We start from the raw sequence: 26,557 nt of genomic DNA on the forward strand, positions 1-26,557 counted from the left end.
TTCCACCTCTCGCCTCCTAGGTGACCTTGGGCGAGTTGCTTGCTTCAGTGTGCCAGTTTCTAAATCGATATGGGGAAACTGAGGTGAGGGCTAAATCCTAGGATTGTTGTATTAACAAAGCACTCCAGGCAAGTAGTAAGCGCTCAGTTAATAGACAGCAACGGTCAGCCCTCAAGAGTGAGAAGCGAAAACTGCTCTGGGTCCAAGGATGTAGGTTTGCGCTCTCGCTTTTCCAGTTCTGCACCGAGGAGTAGGGGGGGGCCGCCGGGAGCACCTGCCCTCCCTCCCCTCCCCCCCCCTCCCCTGTTCCAAGATAACTCGGGAGTAGCGGGGAGGCATTCGTCCCAGCCTTGGGTTCGGGCTCCTTAACGCGGCCCAGATCCCAGCCTAGTGGCAGCCCGCGGCGCCCGCGGCACGTCTCTCTCCCGCGAGCTGAGGAAACATTTCTGCCCTGAATTGAGTATCTCCCTCCCTCTCCGACCACAGAGCTCGCTCGCTGCCTCCTCTGGGACTCGGCAGCCGTGGGGAGTCCGGCAAAGCCTCGGGCGGGAGGGAAGAGACAACCTCAGGGTGTGAGAGTGTCCCCCGCCCTGGGAAGGGAAGCGAGGACGAGGGGTGGCGCGGAGACCGGGGGAGAACACCGGGCCCCCTGGCGCTCCTGGGCCCCATCCTCATTTTGCTGCCTTCTAGGGACTGCTCTGGCTTTCCCGTCCCGAGGCACACACATCCCCGGAATAGCCAGGTGTCCCAGGCCGCCCACGCCCGGCTCTCCGCCTAGGGCAGAGAGGCCGGAGGCTCCAGCTCAGCACGCGGCGGGATGGGCGGCGAGCGCTAGCAGGCGAGGTAAGGAGGGGCGGGGGGCGGGTGGGGAGAGTGCCTTCACGTGCGCGCGCCTGTGCGCGTGCTCCGAGGGGGCGTCGGGTGGGGGTCCGCCCCAGGGCCACCCGCCCTTCCTGCACCGTGTCCCCGCCCCAGCCCCCTCGCACCCTGCACCCAGGCTCCGGTGCTAGCCACGCGCGTTCCCCACGCCCCGTGTCCCAGCACCCCTGATCCAAACCCACCCTCCCCACTAATAATTTCCCAATGCAGAATCAGACCGAAACCTGGAGAGGAACGTTGCCTTTCTGCTCCCCTCGCCCCCCCCCCTTCTATAAATAATCCGGACTAGCGGGTCAGGCACGTCACACGGCAAGAAACCGGGACCCGACGTTTTCTTCTCTGGGAATAGGGGGTAAAGGGTGAGGAGAAGGAGAAAGAAATCGCTCGTGAGTAGTGAAGAAAAGCTTGCTCCTTGACTCCTAGAAGAGACCAGGCACCATTTTATTCTTTTCTTTTTCTTTCTTTTTATTTTTCCATTTCTTATTCTCTACCCCCCCCCCCCGCCCCAAATCCAATGGATTGCTCAGCACTTCTCCCATTGGTTTCTTTCCTCCTCCCCCTTCGACTACTGCACCCACCGTCCCTCCCCCCAACCCCCGCCGCACAACCCCCACCTCCAGCACACGTCTCGCCCCACGCAGGGGATGCTATTCTCCGGGAAATAAAGTTCAAACTCCTCGCCTCATAGGCTTGTTGAGACCAGAAATGGGCTCCCAGGCACCCGTCTTCCACTAGCACTCCACACCTGCTGTCTTTTAAATTCCTAATCTGGTTTTGCATATTTAAGAGGAAACATACATACACGCCCCAAAAACCCACAACCCGTGAGGTGCAAAACTGCCTCCCGCAACTACCAAAACTTACCCGAGGCTCTAGTTTTTTGTCTTAACGGAAGGAAAACAAAGATTTTACTCTGGGCCCTCCAGTGGGGTGATATTCAATATGTATATGTTGTACACATATATGTTTTTTCTTTCTCCCTTTAATTTTTTTTTTTTTTTTTTTTTTTTTTTTCCTTAGCAAGAAAATCTGCTCGGTCCCAGGCAGCCGCCGCTGCCCCTTTGATGTTTTGGTACACCGTGCGCATGCGCCTCACATTAGAATTACTGCACTGGGCAGACTAAGTTGGATCTCCTCTCTTCAGTGAAACCCTCAATCCCATCAAAAACTAAAGGGATGTGGAGAGTCCGGAAAAAGGGCTACTTTGGGATTTGGTCATTCCCCTTAATAATCGCCGCTGTCTGTGCGCAGAGGTAAGTGTGCCCAGCATTCTCTTTTTCATTCACTTTGAAGGGCTCTGTCTGCATACCTCTGTGAGCAGGGATCTGTAGTGAGGATCGGATAGATGCTGAAGACGCTGTTCCTGCTGCCTTATTGATGCCTGTTTATTGTCTTTTCTTTTTTTTTTTTAGTGTCAATGACCCTAGTAATATGTCGCTGGTTAAAGAGACAGTGGATAGACTCCTGAAAGGCTATGACATTCGTCTGAGACCAGATTTTGGAGGTAATGGGGTTGCCTTGGAAATAAGAAACAGCCTAGTTATAGCCTAAGCTGTCTTTTGAGCTTTGTGTGCGCTGTGCCTTCCCTCTCCCTATTGTTGGCTGCATGTGGTATATCGGATGTGTCTCTGTGTTACCATATTGAGAAAGTGATCCAAACTTAAGCCTATTTGTCAGTATCCAGCACTTAGATGGTCTTTCAGTGAGACCCTCTTAGAGTTTATAGGTGACTGCTGTTCTTCACCTTCACTGCTAAAATCCTTTGCTTCACCGCCTTTGCTTCATTGAGATACGAGCCTCTTAAGTTTAGTTAATGGTGTACCCAGAGAACCTGGCTTACTGGAGGCCATCGTGAACATTTTTGAGAATAAAATGTTCAGGCAATTGGTTGAAAAGTGGCATTAATCCCCTGTGCCCGCCTACTTTGGAAGAGTTCTGGCATGGTTTAAAGTGGCTGGTGTCTGGGTATTCTCCAGTCCTGGAAGCCCCACTGCTTAGGGCGGTGGGAGGGAGGGGGGGGTTCGGGAGCGCCAGAAGGTAGGTGGGGAGGTAGGTGGGAGAAGGGCGAAGGACCCCTTGCTGCAGCCTTAGATACACTGTTATGCCCATTTAATTTGCTTTAGACTCTTATGAAGCTCAAAGAGTTAAACCTGCTCACTGAAGGACAGTGGGAAAGAATGAGGAGGAGGGGGTTTTAGTGCAATATATAAAATTCCCTCGGGCTAGACTGATTCCTGTGCTTCTGTGAGTTGTGTGTATTCTCACACTGAGACAGCTACATATGTAGACAGAATTGGAATCTCTTCCACAAAGGCACGTGTGTGCATGTTCCATAGAGCGTTTCCTAGAGGAGTGCCTGGCACTCTTTTTAAAAAGGAGCAATGAGGGTGAACAGCGGGGGGAGGGATCTGGGGCAGAATACCCCAAGCCCAGGGACTACTCTTGCTGAGAATGAATGAAGTTCTGAGAAATCACGTGGCTGGCCATCTTGGTTCGCAGGTCCCCCTGTGGCCGTGGGAATGAACATTGACATTGCTAGCATCGATATGGTTTCCGAAGTCAATATGGTGAGTACTGAGGTTTATAGTTGTACCTTTGCAGACCTTCATTTGGGGACAGGAAGTAGGAAGGGGTCAGTCAGTGGGGGTGGCATAAGCATGAGTAAGCATATGAAATGGGGATGAGGGCTGGGAATTTTGCTTTGGAACCCACTGTGTTTGAGGTTTCAGAGCCCTTGCTTTTGGTCCCTAATGATTTTTCCAACCTGGTTCGGATACTTGAGAATTGGTACAGAGCAAGTAAAATGCATCATAATTCATGTGCAAAACACAACCACATGCACAAGATCCCTTGCAGAAGCTACATTTCCTAAGGTTTATTGAGGAACCAGGTTCATCAAGTGATTTCTGAGTTTGGAGTGGGGTCAGGAAAAGAGGGAACGGTTTTGAGGCTATTTCACAAGGAATATAATCTTACAAACTAAACTGTCGCTAATAGACTAAATAAATGACCCTGGGATACAGATGTCCACTTGTTGCTTTCAGATATGGCCTTTTTACAAGCTGATGGCTGTCACCTCCCCCCACAATTGTTCACCTGCTCTTTTAATGTCTCTTCCCCACAAAAATAAATTAAAAAATTGTCCACCCTGTGTTCTGAAGGTAGGCTAAGACCCATGTGCCCTATCTAGTCACTTTTGCAGTGTTGTACACTGCGTGTCCTAAGCTTGTACAGTTTATGGACAGCAGCACTCCTTAGTGGCTGCCTCCTTGGAATTGGGGCAAATACTGAGAAAAAGCCTCTCTCTTCCTGACCAGGGACACTTGTGGGGGGTTTGTTTCATGCAGGAGCGCCCCCTGCTGCCCATGTGGGGGCACTGCAGACAGACAAAACCATGACAAGTGTCCTAGATACCCCAGAATACTTGGGCTGCTTCTTTCTCCAGTAACTTTTCTACTCTGTGTTGTTAAAGTTTTCTCCCTTGGAAAAGTCTGTCTAGAAAGGCCACATTTGACTGTAAGATGGTAATGTTACTTTCAATACTGAAAGCACACCGCACATTTCAGAAGACTGTTGTGGCATGGTTCTTCCTAGAAATGAAATGCACTAATAAAGAAAAGGGTGTAGTGTGTAAAGTTTTATGTAAAAGACTTCTCAGCCAGCCATCAGGACTTGAAAGTTAGGACATTTACTAATTAACTCAAGACAGCAAAAGTAGTTGATATGTTCTTAACATTATGCAGATTTTCATATTCTCAGAGTTTAAATAGAGAGAAAACTCAAATAACTAACCTCATCCCTATACATTGTCCAAAGACAGGTGATAGTCATTAGCATTATGACATTATAAAACATAACTACTCCAGGGAATATTCAACTCTTTCTATAAAGTTTCCACAAAGTTTTAATGCCATGTATCTTCTTATATTCTAATTATTGGGAAGGCTTTTTTCATATAGGATATAAACACAGACTGAGACAATATTGGGTGATTCAGAACCACAGATTTCCCACATATTATGAAAATTCCCTGTGTGTCTAGAGAATACATTTTCCTTGGGAAACTAATTTCTCAGATGCACAAATATTCGCTTTTGTGGAATTCTAGAGGTCTTTCATTAGTTTAAATTTTGAGTTTTACTAGAAAAATTTAAAAAGGTCCTAATATGGGTACTTCCTAAGTCCCGAATATACTTGAATCTAAATTGTGTTGCTAGACACAAAGTGATGACAGAAATCAGATGTGGTTCTGTGCGTCCTGCATGTGGTTAAATTAGGCTGCTTTCTTTTGCCTTTTTTATTTATTTATTTTTTTACAACCCTCTTTGGAGCATCACAAAAATGGTGTTCTATGGAAAATTAGGAAATAGATTCTAAACAAACAATGATGAGATGATAGGTCACCTGTGATAGGTCAGCTATGAACTTGGATATATTATATCCCCCAACTGTTTAGAGTAGTGCTGTGCTGTGTGTTTGTGTGTGTGTATGTGGTGTGTGTGTGTGTGTGTGTTTTAAATTTTGTTCACCTTTTACCTGCATACAGCATTTTGGAGAGGTATCTGAGCTGGACACAATGCCAAGACCTGCTAGTCAAAATATAGACCCAGCTAAGGCGGGGTGACATCTCTTAAAGCTATTTACTGTTGATGAAAAATCATGGGATGTTGAAAGTGCAAAAACAAATGTCAGGTTGTAAATAGGCCAGTACTGCAGCATTAATGATTAGAACGAAATGTTAAAAATTCCATGCCAGATTCCTTTCTTAGCCTACTGCTACCAGTGGACTTGTCCAGACACATTTTTTACTTGTTGAAAAATTAACACTTATTTCAGCTAACATTATAGTGACTTAAATTAATCCTTCAAAGAAAAATTTTGTGATGTATGTTATTTTTAAGTATGCTTATTTGATTTGAAGCAACAGATGGGAAATTTCATCATTGGTGTGTAAATAAAATAAAGATGCTTGTGGCATATTACCTCTAGTATAGGGGTCTAAAAGTGTTAATATGTCTTGATTATTTTTAGTTCTGAAAGAATGGTTGATTATTTAAATGAAACCTCAAAAGCGATTAACATACATGTTTTTGCCTCATTATCTTTTATTACCTGCAACCTCTGGTAATTGTAACTTTCTTTTTATGGCGAATCTTCCTTTGAAGGATGGTAGGCTCCAGACCATTTAGATTGTTACTGACTCATTTGTACTGAAGGAAAAGAGACATGTCAATGTGATACTCTTGGTAAATGACAATGATCAAAAAATCTGAACCAAATCAGGAGTCTTGAATACTAGTTCTGCTTCTGCTGCTCAGTCATCCTCAGGGAATTCACAGATGGACAGGGCTAAATTTCCTCACCTGTTAAAGAGGAGGAATAGTCCCATTGTACCTATTTCAGGTGACTACCAGAATTAACAAAACTATATATGTGAAAGTGTTGATGTTCCATGAACATAGCTTATGTAGAAGACTGAATAACAGGCTATCATTCAAGAGAATTTGTGTCCACTCCAGCTGCTGCCCTAAAGGTAATATACTAGGTCTCAAGTTTGTTTTTTTTCTTTTTTTTTTTATGTGTGAATTGAGAGGGGACATATTAATTTGACTTCCAACTCAAAGTTATATGTATTTCTGGTTTGGTTTATTTAGTAGCTCTGTTGAGTACAAAAAAGTTCCAGGAAAACATGGAAATCTAGCATAAATGTAAGGAAAGTGCAGAATTCCTAAATGTCATACAGTTGTGAGTTCTTACTCGTGAAGGTGAGGTTGGTAGCTTACTCAGGTGACTGTTGGCCCAATGCTAGATCTTTGGAAGAATGTGATTTCAATTAGAATGCTCCTGAGTGGAAAGCTTGGCTCTAGAATGAAATATTTTTAGATGTCTTGGTTACATTGGCAGGGATCTTTTTGTTAAGGTTCTTTGATGAAAAGTGCATTTTAAGATCCAAAATTGGCTCTGAGAATTATGGACTGAAATAGCTTTCTCTTCATTTAAAGTAGATTCTTCTCCATCTTGAAACAACACATTTGCCAACCAAAGAGTGAAGCAATATTTCACTTTTGAGGAAAGAGTTCTAGTAAACACACACAAATACCTTTTTATGGAATGGCAAATGAAGAAAACTGCTGCCTTTTTTTTAAAACAGATGTTTTCTTGCATCACCAGATGCACAGTTTAAAATTCAGTTCAACACAAATGCTTATTTAGCAGCTACTATGATCCAGCCATGTTGTAGGCCTCAGAGACAGAGCAATGAACAAAATTGATTTGTCTCCTGACCTCATGAGACTTAATATCTAGGTGCTCACTATTCTTAATTCTTCTGTAGACTCTTACTGTACTTATGCTTAGCATAGTCTTATCTTTTCTTTAAAGCTTTTTTGAGCAGCTGAATGAGTACCTAGTGGTCTCTATTTCCCATGAATTCCTTTGTCACTTCTTGGTTTCACCATTCATTTGTTATTTGCCATTTCAAAATGCTGTGTATGTTACATATTCATTCTGTTTTCCTGATCATGTTATAAACTACATGTAGACAGAGTTATAATATATCACTCCATGTGGTTTTGCTCTATACACAATGACTGGTTGGATGTTAGACTCTGGGTGAATGCCACAAATATTGGGTGAACTATTTGTTTTCATAGCAGCAATTTGTTATTATTCACTAGACACAATACCATATATGTGGAGAAACAGAGCATAGAATCATAGTCCTCAAATTCAAGGCATTCGTTGTTTAATATAGAAAAAATCACAATACAGGATTATAAGTGCTTTGAAAGAGGAAATACAAAGGGCATATTGGGAATGCAGAATACTAAGATATTACATAGAAATTTCTAGGTGAAGAAATTAACTAGAAATTAAAGGACTGTGGATAGATGTTCCAAGTAGAAATAATGGCACATAGGAAAAAGACACAGAAAAATAAATGGGGTTAGGAATTTGCAAGTAACTTTGACTGGAATTGGAGTGGGAGTAAGGAGGTGATAAGAGCTTGTATTGAGATCACAGGTGGTGATCAAATTATACAGACCATTTTTGCAGCTTGAAGTGTTAAATTTTGTTCCAAAGACTGTAGAGATCCATGAAAGGATGTGAATAGGAGAATTGCATGAACAGATTCACACTTCAAGAAGATGCTTCTGAAATATGAAGAGTTAAGCAAGACTTAAGTTGGGGGATAAGATGAAAACTCACTGCAAAAATCCAGGAAGAATTGACGAATTGAGGCAGGGATGTAAAATAGAAGAAAGAAAAACAGCACATTTATGAGGTAGAAGCAGAAGGACCTGGTGAATCCCAAATTTCTGATGGTACTATTTATTAATATTCAGAAGCAAAAGGGGCATCCAAGTTGGAGGCGGGAGTGAGGGATTAGGTATACGGGCAGATGGTGAGCTCAGTTTGGGATATGTTGACTTTTCAACACACATGAAATCTCCCAGTGGGGATTGGGAAATATAGGTCTAGAGCTACGTAAAAAAGTCATGACTAGAGAGGTGAGCTTCTACATTGTCATCGTATAGGTAATATTTATAACACTATGAATGGACACAATTAAAAAGGGAAAGTGAAAAGACAGCTACAGTTGGAGATCTGGTGAGCACAAGTGGAGGAACACTGAAAAGGAGTCCACAAAGAGTAACAAGGAGCTAAGCAACAATCAGAGAGTTAGGAAGAGAACCTGCAGATAACAGTGTTTGGTAGTGGAGGTACAAGAGAGTTTAAAAAAGAAGGAAGTGATCAGTTATGTCACATGCCAAAATGATCAATTGAAATAAGTTGTGAGATTCATCTACCGAGTGTAGTAGTAACAAGAGCTCACTGGTAAATATAGAGGACCTTTGGTAGTTGGGAACTATATTTTTGAAAGTTTGGATCTGAAGTAAAATGGGGAGAGAGCAGTTACTAAAAGGAGTGATATATAATTTGGAGAAGTTTCCTTTGGAAGGGAGCAGGTTGCAGATACAACACAGGAGATAGGTGGGGCGGCGGGACAGGAAGCTAAAGGCTCACTTAATTGAAGACCTCTATATTCTCTCCAACATGGGAGACATTTCCTATTGAGAATAGAGGAGGTTAAAATTGGCCTCTGTGGAGAAAGGGTAAGTAAGTGAGGTTACCTGGGACACACAGAAGGATAGCCAAGAAGCAGTGAAGCATGGTGAAGTGTATATGAACACTCTCCGACTACAGACAGGCTTAAGCCTAAGTGAATTATGCTTAGAAGTTCTCCTTCCCAACTTTTAGCAAGCTATCATGTTCTCTCCTTTTTCTTCTACTCCTTTGCACCATTATCCCCTCTCCCTCTCTTGTATATTACCCAACATTTTCCACGTCATGTAACACAAATAGAATAGAATAAAGCTAGTGCTTATTGAGTTCTTAACTCATGTAAGTATTCTGTTGATTTGCATTATTTCATCCAATGCTCCTATAAAACAGTGAGGTAGCTACATCAACCTACTTACAAAAGAGGAACCTGAGGCCAAGAGAGGTTAAGTGACTCGTTCAAGGTCACACAGCTAACAAATGACTGACTTCACATTGCTTGATCTTAACCATGCTGCAGTTTTAAGTTGTAGCAAAGACTCATTAAAAAAAATCATTTTCATTCCTTGAGAACCCTGTTTTGTTGTAGTTGCTATTTTTTGAAAGAGTGGATAGATCAGAGAAACTAATCATAAGATGATACTTCTCACTCTCTTCGCCTTAAAAAAAAATCTTAATTTTATTAGTGATTCCAAGTAGGTAGTTTATTCAGTATATATTAAATATAAGAAATGATACCCATCCTTGAGAAACACATACTTTAAATTACATCTGTTGAGCATGATTTAAACCATGCAATAAAGGAAATTTACATAAGATCCAGAATATTTCATGTGTTGTAATTTCTGTCATTATGAATGGGTGCTATTGGTTAACTTGTCTAATAATTTCTTTTGCCCTAGAAGAATCTATCAGATAACAATTAGGCCAATAATTGCCAGGAATACTGGCTGCATGTTTATGAATCATAAACTCAGGGGTTATGGGCTGTGAGTGGACACTGTGTGAAAACACCACCCCTTTCCCCCCCTTTTTGTTATCATAAATACCTCATTTTCAATTGAACTTTTTTTTTCATTGAGAACACATTTTTCTGATTTCTGGTTAATTGCTCTGCAGATAATTCTCCTAAAGGTGGTTGAATTCTTTTCCTTTTCTTCCCAGAGCTTTCCTTCCTCCATCCCATGTAGTATAAATGAGACTCATTATAAAGATTACATCTCTAGAAGACCTATTTTAAAACATCTATGACAGTTGATATTGACAGTTTTAAGTCTATTTTTTTCTGGTTAACTCTTAGGGCAATTTTTTTTGCTGTTACCTTGTGGGTACCCTGAACAATGCTCTTGCTTAACTATGGGCATGAAATAAAGAGTGATAATGGGCTTCCTCTGCAGGAGACAGCAGGCTAAGGAAGTATCTCAAGTTTCATGTTTTAGTGCATCATGTGTGCTTTGGTGTGCTCCTCCAAGTAATTAAGTGGTTGTGGGAATTTTTAAGAATGTAAATCAAAGTGTTTTTCCTAACTATATGGGAAGGGTGTATATATTAACTTTGGGGAAGGGCACGATTTGTTTTATGATCATTCTATAACAAAGTTTCTTACCTTCAGCCTTGCTGTCACTTTGGACCAGATACTTTTTTGTTGTGAGTGGGCGGTCATGTGCATTGTAAGAAATTTCATGGCATTTCTTGCCTCTACTCCACTCGGCTGCCAGAAGTACTCCTGCTGTTGTGAAAACCAAAAGTGTCTCCAGAAATTGCTAAATGTGCCATGTGGGGTGAGGGGATTGTCCCCAGTTGAGAGCCACTGGTGTAAAGAATGGTGTTGTGGTTTTGTCTCTAAGCAACTAGAGAAAAGAGATTTGTCACTGAGATTTTCTCATTGATTTTGCTTCGTCACCATTTTCATTTATGTTTGGTGGTACATTGTGACGAAACCAATTTGAAAATACCAACAAATATCAAAAGCAAAAATTACCCATATCCCTATTATTTATTAAAACTGTGTTTTAATTTGTATTACCTTCTAGCTCTCGTCTATTAGTTTATTCATGTTTTACACATTGCACTTGTTTTGTAGAGATAATTTTATAGTCTATATTTTCACTTAACACACCATGCATATTTTTACAGATTTATGCTTTCTTTATAAAAATACACATCTCTACTACCACCAGTGTAAACTGGTGGGTATTTTTGCTCGATCTTACGAACATATAATATATTGACATTTTATTTTTTATTCATTCTGAGAAACCATTTTAAAATATATTTTATAGATTATTAGTCATAATTATAGCTATTGATTATTTAAAAATAAACTTATTTACTTTATCTTTTAAATTTTTCTTTTAATGTTTATATTTTTGAGAGAGACAGAGCACAAGCAGGGGAGAGGCAGAGAGAGAGAGGGAGGCACAGAATACAAAGCAGGTTCCAGGCTCTGAGCTGTCAGCATAGAGCCTGATGCAGGGCTCGAACCCATGAACCATGAGATGATGACCTGAGCCGAAGTTGGACGCTTAACTGACTAAGCCACCGGGTACTCCCATATTTACTTTTACTTTTGCACCATTAACAATAATATATAAATCACATACAAAATAGAGAACTGGATTTAAGTAGCGTATAAATGGAAATTTTAAAAAATGATATATCAAGTTGACTCATATTTACACAGCCACTCTTTACTGTTTCTATTCTGATATTAATCGGTTTTTCCAAAATCAATTTACACTTTTCAGATGACAAAAATACTTAGGAACAGTTAAAAGAGGAACAAGAAGCAGGGGTTATGAGTTTTTAAAACACAAGATTTATGTGCATTTCATTTGCATTATATATCATGTGTGTGTGTATATATATTATATATATGTATATACATATATATAATATTTATATGCAAGGAGAGACATGGTTTTATGTTATCCTGCCCCCATTTATATGGAAAAATATAGGAATGTCTTTAGCCCATTCATTGGCTCTTGCTGGTGCTCATTTTGTTAACATTCTATCTGCATTTTTATTGCCAAGTCTTTTTCCTTGCACTATAATTTGGCCCCTACTGCCCACTTACTTGCCAAGAGGTCTTAACTTAGAAGTAATTGTTTGGCAATTGAAGCTAAAATAACTTCTCTCCTAACACAATAGCAACAATTAATGAAGTTTTAAAGGTGAATCTACCTGTATCTTAGAAAAGTGATACAAAAGTAAGCCATAGAGGAAGATCGGAGATTTTGAGGTGTACAAATTCATGGAAAGTGCCCAGCATGATGCCAGACAATTAGTAGATGCTTGCCAAACATGGATTGGCAGAATTGGTTGAAGGGGTAGTTGAAGGACTTCAGTACATCAAGCTACCAGGAAGTGTTTATCAAGGGCTAACTTAAGCAGTTAAGAGAGGGCTTAACTTAAGTTAAGCTGGATTGTGGAAGGATGGGAAATGGGACTAAGGTACTTCCTAGAGTCAAGAAAGATTAATCTTACTGCCTGAAGAGGGAGGTGAGGGTTGATGGAGAGAAGAGTGTTTCAGATGGTGGGAGAGGAGACTGGTATGTCTCTCAGGTAAAAGAGTCAAAATAAAAAATTGGGAATCAAGTTTTACAGTGATTGTCAAATTTTTCTGTGCAGTACAATCTCTGAGTCTAGTGTTAATATTCATATTTTTAAGGCCCATATTCAGAGTCTGACTCCTCAGTCTAGGATGGCGTTCAGGGGTCTTCATGTTAAGTTTTCTACGTGAATGACACAGGTACGATCTGAAAGGCACTGTTAGAGGAACATGAATTTTATAGTGAAGTTGGAAGCTGGATAATTAGTAATAAAAGAATTTGACAACAACTGACTGGCCTCTAGTTGTAATATGGATTTTTACAACAATATAAAGATCTAAGTAGTAAGGGTGGGTGGGATTTGCAGAAAGAGACTTCATGGCAAGAGAGTTGAACTGAACAAATGGAATCAGTGCAATTTGAATAGATGGAAAATTAGAACAGTCCTGTGGGAAAGGGCAGTAGGGTATAGACAGCATGAAGAAAACCATTGCATATTAACAATAGTAATATTGCAAAAATATAAATTTAGGGTGTGTATGGCTATCTTAATGCTCACAGAAATCCAATGACCTAGATAATAGTATTATCATCTTCTTTTAGAAATGCAGAAACTAACAACTGGATAGATTATATAATTTCTAAGATTTCACAGCTAATGTAAGTGGATGAGAATGGTAGGGTGCATATGGAGGGTATGAATATGTAGAGTGAGACTTAATTGCATAGGATCTTGATGGCTCTGCAGAAGAGACCTTGGGATTTCTTGGGTGGGTGCTCTGACACTGTGAGAGAGCCTTAAGCATCTTCACAAGGAACAAAGTTAAAGGCAGAAAACACTTCATAAAGGAAGTATGAGAACATTGAAAAACATTTTCCAGATCTGATTTCTATTTTTATAAAATGTCCTTTGGAACTTCCACAATAATTTTATTGACACACATCATTAAAATGATCGCAGTTCTATATTTAAAAAGAACAAAGGTTGAACAATGGTTGCAAAATGGTGGAGGGATGAGCACCTAGCACAGTGTTTGATACTATGAAAAAATTAATAATAGCTGTATTGATTATTTAGTTTTAAGATGTCTGAAAAATATCAGAAATACTTATATTTTAATATACATTTCATGGTAATATGATTTCGCTATCCTTGTTTAGAAAGGTAGCTATGTAATTGGTGGTTAGTAATAGTAGCATTACACGTTACATATAGGGACAATGGCACTGAATAGCTCCCTATTAATTATTTATGGCTGCCTAATTATAATTCTTGAAGTATGTGCTTAAACTTTAGGCCTCAGTGATTAAACAAACATCTTGAGGTTGCTCCTCTAAAGATCAATAATTCAGTGCCTAATTGGTAGAAGACCATTGCATCAAAAACATTTTTATAAAATGTTTATCTCTAGACTTTTACATAGTTTATTAAATTAAATGGTTTTTAAAAGACACTTCTCACTCAACTATTTTATTTTTTATTTTAAATAGAAATGATGGTTGCATCATGAGAATTAATCTACTTGACTTGCTTAATAAATGTGTATTTATCTAGCTATGAACTAATACATAATGTTCACTATCAAACATACTCAAAGTAGAGATTTAAAGAGGATTTGAGGGGCACCTGGGTGGCTCAGTTAGTTGAGCATCCAAGTCTTGATTTGGGCTCCAGTCATGATCTCACAGTTGTGTGAAATGAAAGCCCACTCCCACATTGGGCTTTATGCTGACAACACGGAGCCTGCTTGGTATTCTCTTTCTCCCTCTTTCTCTGCCCCCCCCCCCATCTTTCAAAAGAAATAAATAATAAACTTAAAAGAAGAGGATTTTATAAAATATTATAAAGTTATATTTGCATCTCATGGTCATCTTGACACTGGTTTAGGGTTTTGCATTTTCTATGAAAATAGCGATACAGTGAATATAATGGAAATTAAAGGCCATTTTATTCTTCATTATTATCCATTAATGGCCATTTTATTCTTCATTATTATCCTGCTAAGGGGAAATATTGGATAGTATGGCTTGGAATATAGATATTTGAAAGGTGACTTTTTTCTGTGGAAACAGTCCCATTTATTCCTACCTTCCAATTTCTAAAGCATCAACATAGAGCAAGTAATATTTTAGAGAGTGTGCTGTTCCTCCCTTCCAGAAGGGAGCATTTGTTTTAAAGTAATTATTGAATCTTCTTGCTTCTTAGGACTACCGTTTAAATGGATTTTACAAGGGACTGTATAATCAGACAGGTAGCTCTTAAATAATCATGCAAAGATCATCTTTACAAATTGTCCTGTTTTGTGAGGCTGTTGACATTTCATCAACTGTAGATGTTTCAGGAAATATTTTTAACATTAATCTTTAAAGAATGATTTATAGGCCATTTTAAGGAATCATAAATAAGAAGGAGAGTTGTCAACAGCTTTAAATATAAGTGAATAGGTGCCCATTGTTAGGTTGTAAAATCTAATCACCTTTCTGTATACTTACCATTGTTGCAGATACTGTGATCCAAAAAATGAAATTTAAATATTTTTTTCTGTTTGCTTTCTTTGACCTACAAAGAAACTTAAAGACTTATTTTGTTTTTTAATTTTTTTTTTCAACGTTTATTTATTTTTGGGACAGAGAGAGACAGAGCATGAATGGGGGAGGGGCAGAGAGAGAGGGAGACACAGAATCAGAAGCAGGCCCCAGGCTCTGAGCGGTCAGCCCAGAGCCCGACGCGGGGCTCGAACTCCCGGACCGCGAGATCGTGACCTGGCTGAAGTCGGACGCTTAACCGACTGCGCCACCCAGGCGCCCCAAGACTTATTTTGTAAAGACGTATTTCTATTTCTTTTTCCAAATGAGTGTTTGAGTTAATAGACTGCAGACCTCTTGAAGCATTCTCCCATCAGTCAGTTGTGTAAACCTTTCCTCTTTCAAGCACTGTTAAGCCAGCTCTTTCTTTTGGTGGGGCTGATCTGCTAGGCTGCGTAAATTTGCATCTGGCTTATGTGTTGGAAGAATGCTTTTAAGTGTTTACTTGAATCATACTAGCTTGTCGGTGTGACAAACCATTTTTCTAACTGAATTCATTAGAGAATACCTTTGTTATTCTAAAAGTCATAATATTTTAAGTACTTGCCAAATTTACACGTGAGAGATATGTAAAATTACAGAGCATATGAAAAACATAGTTTCCTCATTTCCTTCAGATTTTTTTCAGTGCTTTATTTTAGACTGCTTGTTGGAGGCTAAGTTCTGTTCTATAAGAAATCTGAATAAAATCATTTTGCCAATTGCTTTTTAACACTACAGAGTAATATTTTCTGAAATATATATACATATTATAAATTATATATTATAATATATATGTATTCTCTGGTTATTCAGAAAGATCAGCTTTCATGTTCATATCTTAATTATACATTTTCTAACAGACCAGGAAACTCTCCCTGTCTATCTATTTAATGAACCATCTTTGAAAGCCACATTTTAAAATATCTTTATTTCATTAATTTACCAAACTGACTCTGATCATCATCCCCACCACTTAGGTGGAAATTTGTTGTTTAATGGAACTTTTTCTACTTAGGATACGTCAAAGTGGCAATGCTATAGGTGTGCCTTGGTGTTAAAATTCCCAGATTTGGACAGAATACCTCTTAATTGTTTATGTTCTCATTAAAAAAGTAGCCACAATCCTAGAGCTCTGGGTTTCCCATTTTGTTGTTGTTTTAGTGCCTAGTGCAAATACGGCAGGAACAAAACTTGATTAAATCAAATGCTGCTGTGTCTTTGAGCTTTAAAGAGGAGAGGGACAAAAAGAGATGCAGAGAGGGAGAGGCGAAGAGGGATAGACATATGTATTCCTGTTCTTGAAGAGTGTGTAATGTGTTTTCAATAGTTAGAAATAGCAGAAGGCCTTTCCTACATAGTCACTGTGTCCTGTTTAGTATAAATGAATATTTATATATGTAAAGTATGCAACAAAGATTACCATGAAAGATATATATATATATATATATATATATATTATATATATATATATATATATATAAAATCAGGGACTGTCTTTTTGAATTACGTGATATGGAATCAACAATATCAAAATGCATGTGGATTCTTTCTGTACTTTTAAGCATTTGATAATTAATACATATTTTAATTTAAAAAAGTCAATGAAAGCAGTTTTGAAAAATTACAGTATACCTAGAACTGGAATTCGAGCCTGATTTGTCCCCTATCCCATTTATTTTGTGTTTTTCTGAAGTGAAAGAAAAAGGAAGTTGAAAAAATTGAATGGACCTGCCTCCATCATAATCTCCCAGGATGATTGTTAACAATCCACATTCCAGATTCCCAGATGACTTTTGGGAAGCCTACAAAACTAAAATAAATAGAACATAAGGAAGTAGGCAATCTAATTCATTGAGAGGTCAGTTAAATTAGTAATTATCACTATGTCAGCATCATTAGAGTTTGTGGATAAATTGAAGATTATGATTTACTTTTTTCCTGGCTATTATAAATCCTCTTTCATCACTGAGGAATAAATCCAATTCATGCTTGAAACAAAATCTGCTCTGCAAAGGATATGGTAATCTTGAGAATTAAGAACAAAATTAGATCTTGATTAAGTTTTATGACTTTCAGAATGAAGAAAATATCACCCCTTGATACCTTACTTGTTATTTTAATGAGGTGGTACCTATCTCAGAGCATCTCAAATATTCAGTAGGCTGATGATTAGCATTTGTGTGAAATAATAATTGTGATGTATTTCAAGGTCAATCTAAAAACTTCAGTTTGAATACAGTTGTGTTCTTCAAGGTTGAGAACAATATGTGGCTTAAGCAAAATGTTTCTAATTTCTTTTTATCTACTTTATCAAATATACAATTGGGTTGATTAAAATCAAACATAAAATTTAGGGTATGTATATTTTATATCTAATAATATACACACACACATATAATTATTAAGCTCTATGTTTCTTTGAAAGGTAGCAGTCCTTGGGCTTAAAGTATGTTATTGAATTTTTCTAGAGATTATTTCTATAATTATTGTGAAAAAGTCAGTATTCATATCAAAAGCAGGGACTGGGAGTTCTGGATTTGTCCTGAATTTGTCACTGGTGATAAAACCTTGTACAAAATTCTTGTTCAGCGTTTCTGTATTTGGAAATTAAGGGAAATAAATGAAAAATTTTTGTCATATTTATTTTGTTAAGTGGGTAAATTTATCTGTTCTGTGATTTTCTTAATTTTCTTCCATTTAAAAAATATTTTCTGTTTTTATCTAGAATTGTTTTTTACTTATTTCTGTCCATTATAGAAAAATCAGTAACAGTGTAAACTATAATTAAAAGTGAAGATGCCTATTAATATCACCACCCAGATATAAATACTATTAGCAAAATGATCAGTAAGCCTCCAGACTTCTTGGGAGGTACGTGAAATATTATCAGATGGTATCAGACATCATGTTTTATGATTTTTGCTCTTAATATTTTGTGAAAATCTTTTGATGACATCTAAAATTTTTTTACAATAATATCCAAGGGTTGCATAGAATTTCATTGATTTTATAAATCAATCCTATTTTGACAGACATTATGATTATTTTGTGGATTTTTAGTATCATGAATGAAACTATATAAAACAATCATGTATTGTCAGATTTGACAGATAGGTAGATAAATGGATAGGTATTTGTCACAGTAAAATTTATGAAATAGTCTATCCTTTCCCTATTATTTGAAATCTTGTCTTTATCATATAGGAAATCTCATCTGTCCTTAGGTCTATGTTTTTACTCTGTAATTTGCCTCATTAATATTCTCTCTCTCCATCTTTCTCTCTCTCCCTCTCTACATATGTGTGTGTGTGTGTGTGTGTGTGTGTGTGTGTGTATAGTGTAAGCATAATATGGTTTTAATTATTTTAACCTTAAATATCAAGGCAAATCTCCCCTCATTATGTTTCTATTTATTTATACTTAACCATTATGAGATAGTTACACTTTCATACAATCTTTATATTTTGGCAAGTTAAAAAAAATGCTGTGCCAGCATTTTGGTTGTAATTGCTTGAAATTTGGTAGAAAATTTAGTTCTCAACGGCAGTGGCTCCTTGTATTGAAAACCATACTATGTCTCACCATTTATACATAGTCTGCTGTGTCCGTCAGTAAAATTATAGTTTTCTACATGGAACTCTTGCACATTTCTTGTTAAATTTATTCCCATAGGCTTTACATAATTCTTGTTAAATTAATTCTTAAATACTTTACAGTTTGTATGGTTATGGCGATTAGGATTTTTATATCCAATTATTATTTTGATTCTTGGCCAAAAGAACAAATGCCATATAACCATCTGAGAAGGGTGTTTTTTATCTTTACCACTCCGAGTACCATTTCCATTGCAATTTATGCATGAAATACCTTTGGTATCAGTAACCTGTTTGAATAGATAGATAGATAGATAGATAGATAGATATTGTGCACTTTTTCAGTTTATTATTCCTAACCAACTTAAACATTTAAAATAATTGTTTTATTTCCATTTCAATCTCCAACATAAGATTGACTTACTTGGTCCCATAAAACCAACATGAATTACCATTGAAGGTGCAGTCTTCCATTCCTTTACCCCAATGAGGTTCATAAAATTTAGATTTAAAGCTAAAGTCTCCTTTTAATATATCCCCTTTTTATCTTGCATATCGCAAACCTTGTGAAAATAAGAAACCTTTTTTTGCTGTAAACCAAATCATCATCACATGCTACATTTAAACTCTGGTATCTATTACTTGATATATGTATGGATGATTTAATTACAGACAGTTGAAGAGGGCATGTTTTATGTTGAGGGCAGATACAACCAGAGAATAAAACAATGTTAACTGACACAGTGTGTGAATATAGCCACAACCTTTTTCAGAGTGAAGACTTGTCTGGATTTAATACTAAACCTAATTGACCTTGAATCATACTTGATCACCAAATATTGAAAACTGTAAAGGTTAGGCTTTCCCATTATGATAGTCTAAGTTCATAAGTGATTTGACCATCTTAAATACACTGACTTATCAATCTGCTTTACTGAGTAGTTTTTAGTTTTCATGTTGAATCCTTCAGCTAAGAATAGTTTAGTTGTGCATGAAGTTAGAGATTACTATGTTAAATTTTAGGGAAAACATAGAATACCATATACATTTTAGGGAATTATAGTGTCTCCTTGGTTGAGTTGTAACTTTTGTATTGGTTAAGTCAGAAGTGCCTTTAAGAAAAAGCAAAAGCACAGATGGAGGAAGACTTTCTACAAATTAGTCCAGCATTGTCAATAGCATATGGTATTTGGCTGTCACATACATAGATACCCACACATACATACATAAATAGAGTATAACTTTTTTTCTGTTTAAATAAGAACTTCTAACCTTCACGTTGAATTATTTGATGTTGGTAAATTTAAGTTAGCTGCATTATAGATGGGGATATCATGTGAAATAGCAATGCCACATACATCAGTTTGAAAAGACTATATATCCTTGGACAGGAAAATGTGTTTCTTGTAAATAAAGGAAAACTAAAGTAAGGGTAGAATTCCATGCTGTTTTGCAAGTGTGTGTGTGTGTGTGTGTGTGTGTGTGTGTGTATTAGATGGATGTTTTTAATATTAAAATATTGATGTGTTACACATCAGTGAATTTAGGCTTCTGACTGATGTATCAAGTAAGGCTTGATCTTTTGACAAATGTGTTTTGGTTCTGTTTATTTTCATAAAAAATACAGGTACAGTACTAATATAAATAGAAAACTTACTAGCACAATTAAAAGGAATCCGATTCTTAATTGTCTATAGATTTATTGTCCATTCTAAAAGATAATGATAAAATTTATCTTCAAAGATATATTGTAGAAATTTTTATTTTTTAAACTGGACTTTAGTGAGACATGCTTTGATAATCATGCTCATCTTTATTCAGCTAGTTTTGGCCAAAAGATTATTGATATTTTAGAGGAAGGGCCTATACTTGCCTATTTTATAAATAAACTTTTATTGGAATGCACCAATGCCCATTTGGTTAGATATTATCGATACCTGCTGTTGCAATTTATTTGTTTTTAATGTTTATTTTGAGAGAGAGAGAGAGAGAGAGAGGGAGAGAAAGAGAGAGAGAGAGAGAGAGAGAGAGGGAGAGAAGAGAGAGAGAGAGAGAGAGAGAGAGAGAGAGAGAGAATCCCAAGCAGGCTCCACACTCAGCGTGGAGCCTGATGCAGAGCTTGATCCCATGATAATGAGATCGTGGCCTGTGTGCTCAACCCACTGAGCCACCCAGGTGCCCCTGCTTTTGCATTTTAAATGCAGAGTTGAGTAGTTACAACAGAGACAATATGGCCTACAAAATCCAAAATATTTACTCTTTGGTCATCACAGAAAAAATTTTATGACTCCTGTTTCAGAACAATAAGTATGGTATGAATATAAGTACTCTGGATATAAACCAATAGAAGACAGAGCATGTGAAATTGCATATCTATTGTTCTTGCTTACGTATCTGTTTCAACTTTACTTAAATGAGAGATGGTTCAAATTAAATAAGAAGTATTGAAAATGTGATTTAATGAAGAAGTATATTTTTGCTAATTAAGATTATGGAAAGCATAAAAAGGAAAACATCTTGTGGCTCCTGGGTGCTCAGTCAGGTTAAGCGAAAGACTTCTCAGGTCATGATCTCATGTTTCATGAGTTCAAGCCTCACATCTGGCTGTCTGCTGTCAGAACCTCCATCCCCCCTGCCCCTCTCTGCCCCTCCCCAGCCCCTGTGTGTGTGCTCTCTCACGCTCTCAAAAATAAACAATTTATTTAATAATATATAAATAATTTCTTTTTGGGAGTGTGAGAGAGTGAGTAATGGGGAGGGGCAGAGACAGAGGGAGAGAGAGAAAATCCCAAGCAGACTCAACACTATCAGTGTAGATCCTGGTGCGGGGATCACACTTATGAACCAGGAGATCATGATCTGAACTGAAATCAAGAGTTGGATGCTTAACTGACTGAGCCACCCAGGATCCCCAAAATAATAAACATTTTTTTTTAAAAAAGGAAAATAACCTTTGTATTAAAATTGGGAGAATTATAGAAAATAATGTGAAGCTTTTTGTTTCATATTAATTATTCTTAGATTTGCTTTTTAATATTGTTTATAAAAAAAGTTATAGTACTTATGTTCAGGTTTGCTTTGTAGTAAGTTGTGAATTTGTATGGCCTAAAAATGTATGGATGCTCCTTGTTAATATATTGATTAATGTAAGAATTAGAATCAAGAAAATCTTTTCTACTCATAGTCCTTAACAGTTTCTCTCTACTGAGAAATGATCCCATAACCCATTAGACTGTGCTTCATGAGGTCAGGACCATGTCTGTTTTTTTGACTATTTTAACTACTGGCAGATCTAGCTTAAAAAAGGTCTGACTCATGGAAGTTACATAAGAAATGAGTTAAGCTAGTGGTAGAATAACATATAATCCCTTTTATTAGTGCTTTCTCTTAAGAAGTTATAGCGCAACAAAACCATAGTTTGGTTCAGAAGTTTTTATCATTGCTTACCTTCAGTCTTCAATTTTTATTCAAGGATATTTTGGTTGATTTTCATAATTTGTTCTAGAAGTCATTGTACAGAGCTCTCACAGTGGTCATACAGTTATGTTAAGGGTCTACATATCAGTGCTGGTGACAACAGAGTACTCAGAATTTAAGGAATGGTTCCCAACTTGACATCTTTAGACAGTCCTCATTCCTTTCTGAAGTTTGTGGACTAGAATTTATGGCTAGGATTAAAAAAGTAAACCTAAGAGCAGAACAAAGCAGGAGTACCAGATTGTACATAAAATGAGGTATAATTGTTGTGACTTAACAGCTAATAAATATGCCATAATATTTCAGATGTAAGAGTAGTAAGGAAGTCAACAATGAACTAAGCCTACCAGATAAATAAAGTTTAAACCTCAATCCTTGAAAGTCTTTGTTAATGTTGAATGTCTTTGAAATTGGTTGAAATGTATTTAAAGAACAGAATGAGACAATCTGTTTTTTATTGCTTGATTACAACTAAATACATTTGGTAGTTATGTCTCCAACTACAAGAAATAGTTTTCTTTCTTAAAACTTATAAAGGCAGGTTTGCTTATGAAAATTTCTAAGAGTATGTTTTTCTTTGACAGTTTTATAAACATTGGTAGCATTTCATAGTAGTTGAAGATCTGGGCTGTGGAATTTTGACTTTTCTTATTAGCTATGTAATATGGTCCAAATAACCTAATTCCTTAAATCATCACTTTTCTCATCTATAGAATAGGAATATTGATAGTATCAGCCTCAAAAGAGTATTCTAAAAATTAAATGATTTAATATACATACAAGGCTTAGTAAAGTTCTTTGCACATATAAATCTCAATAAATTATATCTATTAATAACATTATATACATACAAATTTAATTTTGGTTGATGCCACAAGCCCGCTGACACATTCATGATTTCAGTTTTATGCAGAATGGACACCATATCAAGGGTAATGGTATCTTGAAAAGCACATGGTCATTTGATGGTCAAAGAAGCTATGTGCTGGAAAGGAATCCTAGGGCATTAGGCTAGTATTCAGGAGACCTAAATTCTCAGTACGATTCACCTACACACTAGTGTGTCATATCAAGTATGTCATTTTATCCCCCCTCTGGACTATAGTTACATTTTTGTGTGTGGTGTGGGGACAGGTGGGGATGAAGGTAATGAAAAATGACTAGATTGATATAACCTTCCAGTTCTGAAATCCTGAAAATCTTTGAGTAAAAAAAACCCAGTTTTTTTTTAATTCTAAATTCTTAAAGATTTGCAACCAAAGTTGGAAAGAACTATGAAAAAAAAAAAAGACAGCTTTGCTTATTAGGCCAGAAAAAAGCTGACAAACAGTAGTTGTGTTGTTTATCAGAAAGTGTTCCTCTTTCTAATGGAATATTTTGCAGTTGTTTTGCAGAATAAGCACTTTGCTAATTCTGTAGAGCTTTAGGGTATAATCCTCTCAAGGTGTTCTGTCTGCAGGAGTCTGCTATGAAATTGTTAGATGCTAATACTTCTAGATGCTAATATTTGTTCATACTTGTGAAAAGAATTTTATTGAGAAGTTAAATGCAAGTAAGATACAGCTCTACTCTCTTTCTAAAAGTAATTTTCTTTCTGAATCAAATGTGTCTCATCTTAAATGTGTGATAATACCTAGGGGGGCTATTAAATATATGAGACTAACTAGAGCTTTATGTTCAACAGATAAAGATCCAAGGTTCGTATAAGGAAAACACCCTTCTTATTGGAAATAGCATAAGATTTCATCTTGGGAAGTGCAGATGCCCTACAACGTAGTTTTATAGCTACTATTTGCTTTCTGTGATGGAAAAATAAAAGAACTGATTGTACAGTTTAGTAAGGCTAGAAGGATAACTGTCTTCTCTGATTCACTTGGAAGACATTGCCAAGGTCATTCTCAGAGCACGAAAAACTATTAAAATAAAATACAAATGTTCAGAATACACGTCCCTTCCTACCTTCAAAGTTTGATTTAGTGCTTTGCCAAGACAGAAAACTAATTTGTTATCATAGGGTTGCTCAGATCTCAACCACAATAGTTTGGTTTAGAGATGGTCTTTCAACATGCATCATGGCTATATATACATGTATATATAATTATATATCATATATATACACATATATACATATATATGTATGTATGTGTATATATCTATATATATATACACATATATACATATATAATGTATATGTGTATCAACCACAATAGTTTGGTTTAGAGATGGTCTTTCAACATGCATCATGGCTATATATACATGTATATATAATTATATATATCATATATATACACACACTATATATATATATATATATATATATAATTTTATTACATGCTACCAAGGCTATTTCCTAGTTGAAGGTAAATACCTCCAACAATGGTAATACCAGTAGTAACATTTTTATCACATTTGAGGATCTTAAAAGTACGTTAATATCATCTATTTCATTTGATTCTCCTACCATTCCTGGGAGATAAACAACAAGGTGTTTCTATTTTTTTCCTCCTTATCCTGCCTCCAATCCTCCTTTCTTGTCTTCCACTCTTCTTTTCTGCCTCCCTCTCTTAGTTTTTTCAAAAATAAACTCCAGAGACAGTAATACTTAGATATGATTAACTAAATGGTAGAATTTGAACTAGAATCTTGATGTTACAAACTCAGATCTAATATTCTATTTTCTAATTCAGGAAGCAAGTTAATGGAAATGTGATTGAGAGAAAGATTTTTTTTTTTTTAAATCTTAAAAAAGAGTGATAGAGGTATTGGTGACCATGGATAAAGTACTTGGAACAAACACCAAATACATTCCTTTAAAGAGCCAATAAACCTAATAGTTAATGCAAAAGGAGCAGCTTGGGTTTGCTAAGCATCATTTCATTTTAATGCCTTGGGTAATCTCAAGAAACCACTAAAACCAATGTTCCTTCAGCTTGTCTGTCCCCATGAGATTTGTCTACATTTGAAAGATTGGCACAGTTAATCAAGCGTCATGAATCATGGATGTTCCAAGTTACAGCCAACAAATAGACCTCCTACAGACAACCCCCCAAAATCAGTAAATATTACTTGCTCTACCTGTTTTCTGAAGCAGTGTATTACAGCAGTAATTGATTATTTGGAAAGTTTTACTGATCATTGAGATCTAATGGGGCAAGCTGTGATGAGAAGTTTAGCCATTCTCCTTTTTTGTTCATTTCAGAAAGGCAGATATGCTTTTCCATGGTGCTAGGGCCCATACCAAAACAACAGGGCTTCTGTGCTGGGATAGTCAGGGTACCAACTGTCATAGGATATATGCATTCTTGAAAACTGGTTTCATGGTACATGGTCTGGAAACAGACAGACTGCATTAACATATCAAATATGTGTGAATTTAGGCAGTTTGCTTAATTTCTGAACCTCAATTTCTTCATTTGCACAATGAAGTAAATCTCTTTTGGGAGTTTATTGAAGATGAAATATAATTTCTTTAATGTTTTTAGGATACTTCCTGTGCAAAGAAGGCATTCGTTAAAAATTGACTTTGATACATATGAATGCTGGCTATCACATTATGTCAAAAGGGACACTATGCCGAAAGAAATTATGTAAAAGAGATGAAACAATGGGCAGCCAGGAAATGAATATTAAGAATTTGAATAGGTTAACATAAGTAATTTTTTTTTCATTTTGTAAAACATATTGCATAAAGATTTGTTCTTTGATAAATTCAACCATAAAAATAAAAATTAGGAAAGCAGAAAGGCATCTTGCAGTTCATCCAACTCAGATCTCTATTTTATGATGAAAGAGCTGAGTATCAGGTAAATATTCAAGGTTATAAATGACACAAGACAAGGACTCTGACATCTAGAGTCCTTTATATGCCACTCCTCCCTACATACTAGAGGCAGCCAGAGTAATATTTCCTATTTATACAACTCACATAACCTCATGGCCAGGTAGAAGGTGTGGTTATTATTTTTTTTTTAAGTTTTTAAGAACTTCTCTTACTTTTAATGCTTTATAATTCACTTGGTGGTAAATGATCCTAAAAACAAGTAGCAATGGTTCATTTTATGCTCCATTTTAATGCAAAATCTGACATCAACATTGACTAAAGAGGGGAAAACCACACTGGAAAAGAGCTATAAAAGAAAATATGATCATGGTGTTAGATGCCATTTAAATAATCAAATGTATTATCTGTTATACCTCGACCTTGCTTTGCTCATTGGATAGATTTCATAGACTTAAATTGTAAATCATAAGCTTTATAGATTTAAAAACAAAAACTACAGAATGACTTGCAGAATTTCATCTTTCCTCACTTTCACTTGAAATTGTTTTTTGTTTCATAAAATTGAGATATTATTTTTAGTTTCTTTCTGAATTTTCTTTGGTAATTTCAAACCATCTATTGATAGTCTTTTGCTTTATTTC

General features: G+C 36.7%; 1 protein-coding gene across 2 annotated transcripts in view; it reads left to right on the top strand.

Annotated features, from left to right (window-relative positions):
- Positions 1–387: 387 nt before the first annotated feature.
- The window catches only part of GABRB2 (gamma-aminobutyric acid type A receptor subunit beta2), a 238,274-nt gene continuing 212,104 nt past the window's right edge, over positions 388–26,557 (top strand). For both annotated transcript variants that reach the window (XM_030328030.1, XM_030328039.1), the window contains exons 1-4: positions 388–843; positions 1,900–2,132; positions 2,292–2,383; positions 3,379–3,446. In XM_030328030.1, coding sequence (XP_030183890.1) covers positions 2,056–2,132; positions 2,292–2,383; positions 3,379–3,446 — 237 coding nt within the window. In that variant the 5' untranslated portion in view covers positions 388–843; positions 1,900–2,055. The remainder of the gene's footprint in view (positions 844–1,899; positions 2,133–2,291; positions 2,384–3,378; positions 3,447–26,557) is intronic.

This window comes from Lynx canadensis, chromosome A1 (assembly GCF_007474595.2).
Source record: "Lynx canadensis isolate LIC74 chromosome A1, mLynCan4.pri.v2, whole genome shotgun sequence".
Classification (NCBI taxonomy): domain Eukaryota; kingdom Metazoa; phylum Chordata; class Mammalia; order Carnivora; family Felidae; genus Lynx; species Lynx canadensis.